At 45.1% G+C, this 2472-nt stretch overlaps 1 protein-coding gene across 1 annotated transcript; it reads right to left on the minus strand.

Moving 5' to 3' along the window:
* Positions 1 to 547: 547 nt before the first annotated feature.
* On the minus strand, positions 548 to 1519 carry LOC121467779. Its single transcript, XM_041710024.1, has one exon. It carries the CDS (start codon positions 1517 to 1519, stop codon positions 548 to 550), a length of 972 nt encoding a protein of 323 aa, XP_041565958.1.
* Positions 1520 to 2472: the final 953 nt, after the last annotated feature.

Below are 2472 nucleotides of genomic sequence, written 5' to 3' on the forward strand. Positions count from 1 at the left end.
TTTTTGCCTCATAGATGGCACTGCCCATCGATGTGCCTGCCACAAGCGTTACAAAATATGGTCGGAATGGCGATGATCTTCCCCTGGCTGTCGAACAGTTTTTTACCAGTGAACACGGTCCAAACGCAATCGCTGCCCAAGAGAATATCTACTGGTAGTCAGAATCTGCAAGCTCCAAGCCATCGAACGCCTTAAGTGCTGAGGCGTTGATATTGTGTCTTGCCAACGTCGATGTAATTTTGCTGAGAACGTGAGCACGTACCTTCATTGTGTGTTCGGATATTCTTGACTGAATATCCAGTGCGCTGCAGCCTCTAGTTGTCTCAGCCTTGATCGAAGAAATTGCTGACACCAAAATTCGTGATGGCAAGCGTGCCAGGCCGAGCGCCTGCACGCATCGCTCGGAGATGTATGACAGTTCCGAACCACTGTCCAAAAGCACCCGACAGGAAGTGTGTGATCCTTTGGCGTTGCGAACGAGTACTAGAGCTGTGGGCAATGCGCTTTTCCGTAATCCTTGTGGCTGTGTAGTAGTAGCTGATCCGTTTTACGAAGATTCAGCGCATGGAGTGTCTTGTACACGAGCAATGTTGCTGATGGTCACCGTTGTATCATCTGGAGCGCCGAGGTCGCACTGCTCCTCGTCCCTTGAATGTGTCCTGATTACAGCGGCGAGTGCAGTAGAATCTTCTACTTGTAGTAGAGAGTGGTGACGATTGTGACAAGTTCTGCATGTGAATTTGGATTCACACCTGCGTGACACATGCCCGAACTTCAAGCAATTTAAGCAAAAGGATTTAGCTTTAACAAAAGTGCGTCTCTGCTCCACTGATAAGTCCATAAACTTTGGGCAGATAAAGATCTTGTGCTCCTTGGAGTTAAATTTAGCACAAGCACCGTCCTCCGTTGATACCAAGGCGTGTGACGATCGCTTGGCTTTGTTTTGCTGTGAGCCAACTTGGAAGACTTTGTCAGGCTCACTTTTGCTGAGCTCAAATTCCTCGCAGCGGCGGTCTAAAAACTTGAGTAGATCGTCCACAGTCGGCGATTCCAGTTCACGGCTGCCCTCAATCCACTTGCGTCGAGTTTCAGCGTCAATCTTGGTCAGAATGAAATGAATTACCCAGCAGTCCCTGTCTGTTTGCCCTGCTGCATCTAAGCCGCGTACAATCTCTGTAGCTCCGTCTGTTACTTTTCGCAGTATTGATACATCTGCTCTGGATGTCGAGGGTAAGTTTACAAAAGTATCCAGCAGAGTGTTTACAATGTGACGTGGTCTGTTATAGCGCTCAATCAAGCAATTCGAAGCAGACTCGTAAGCTGCATCCGTAATTGGCATATGACGTATCAAGTCATCTGCTTCACCCGCAATGTATGTCTTAAAGTAGTGAAACTTTTGTATCCCTGTCAAATGCTGCTTGCTGTGAATCGTGCTCTCGAAGATGTTCTTGAATGCTGGCCACTCCTTGTAGTCACCAGAAAAAGACTTTATGTGTATTTTTGGCAACTCGTTTTGCATTACGTTTGCTGTCGAGTTTGCCCGCAAAAACGTAGTTTGTTGCTCAGCCAAACGTTCAATAAGCTCCTGTTGTTGTTGTAGAAAACGAACCAGATTTTCGTTTCCCAACCCTGATGCAATAGATGAGGCTTCATCCAAGTTGCCAGACTGTCTTCCGTTGTTGCTTTCCCCCTCGCTCTCCCTTGCTTGTTCGCAAGCCCGTTTTAGCGAGTGAAATAAGGTGTTTGCTTGCAAGTACTTGTCTTCGTAATACCAAAACTTAAGTTGAATACAAATATATGAATTTAAAATAACGGCTGCAAAGCGTTCATTAACACCCCTACAAAACAATCGATGTTTAGGTGAGAGCGCCACAGTCGAGCAGAGCGGTCGTGTTTTTAAATCGCTCCGACAAAATCAGCAAAAAGGACAGTCAAAATAAAAAAATAATCACAAGTGATTAGTTACGCGAAAAGTTGCTTTCAGGCATTCATAAGCACTTGGTTGTGCCTAATATATAAATATATTAAAATTTACCACGATGTCAACGTGTAAAAATAAATTGGATGTGGCAACATGCCATAAAATTGAAGCGGCACCTGTGCGCCCCGTAATTCCCGACAAAACGATCGAAAAGTGCAACAAATTGGGTTCGCCAAACCCAGAAGTCTGAGAAGCCGAACGTAAACATAATTAAATTGTTTAAAATTGAACTAAGTCCCTAAACGAAGCAAATCAAGAAAAACTCAGTTCAATACCTTCTACATCGTAGAATATCTGTGAGGAATCACAAAAGCGGAAAACCCCTGTTCAATGCACAACTGTCAAGAATTCGGTCAGACGAAAACATTTTGCACCCTGCGCTCAGTGTGCGTTGCTTTTGGAGACCTACATGCCACAGCATCCTGAAAAGCCAACAAGGACGATGCATCAGTGAGAAAATCCGGTAATTGCGGTAGTACACATACTGCCAA

Source organism: Drosophila elegans, unplaced genomic scaffold (assembly GCF_018152505.1).
Source record: "Drosophila elegans isolate 14027-0461.03 unplaced genomic scaffold, ASM1815250v1 contig_721, whole genome shotgun sequence".
Taxonomy (NCBI): domain Eukaryota; kingdom Metazoa; phylum Arthropoda; class Insecta; order Diptera; family Drosophilidae; genus Drosophila; species Drosophila elegans.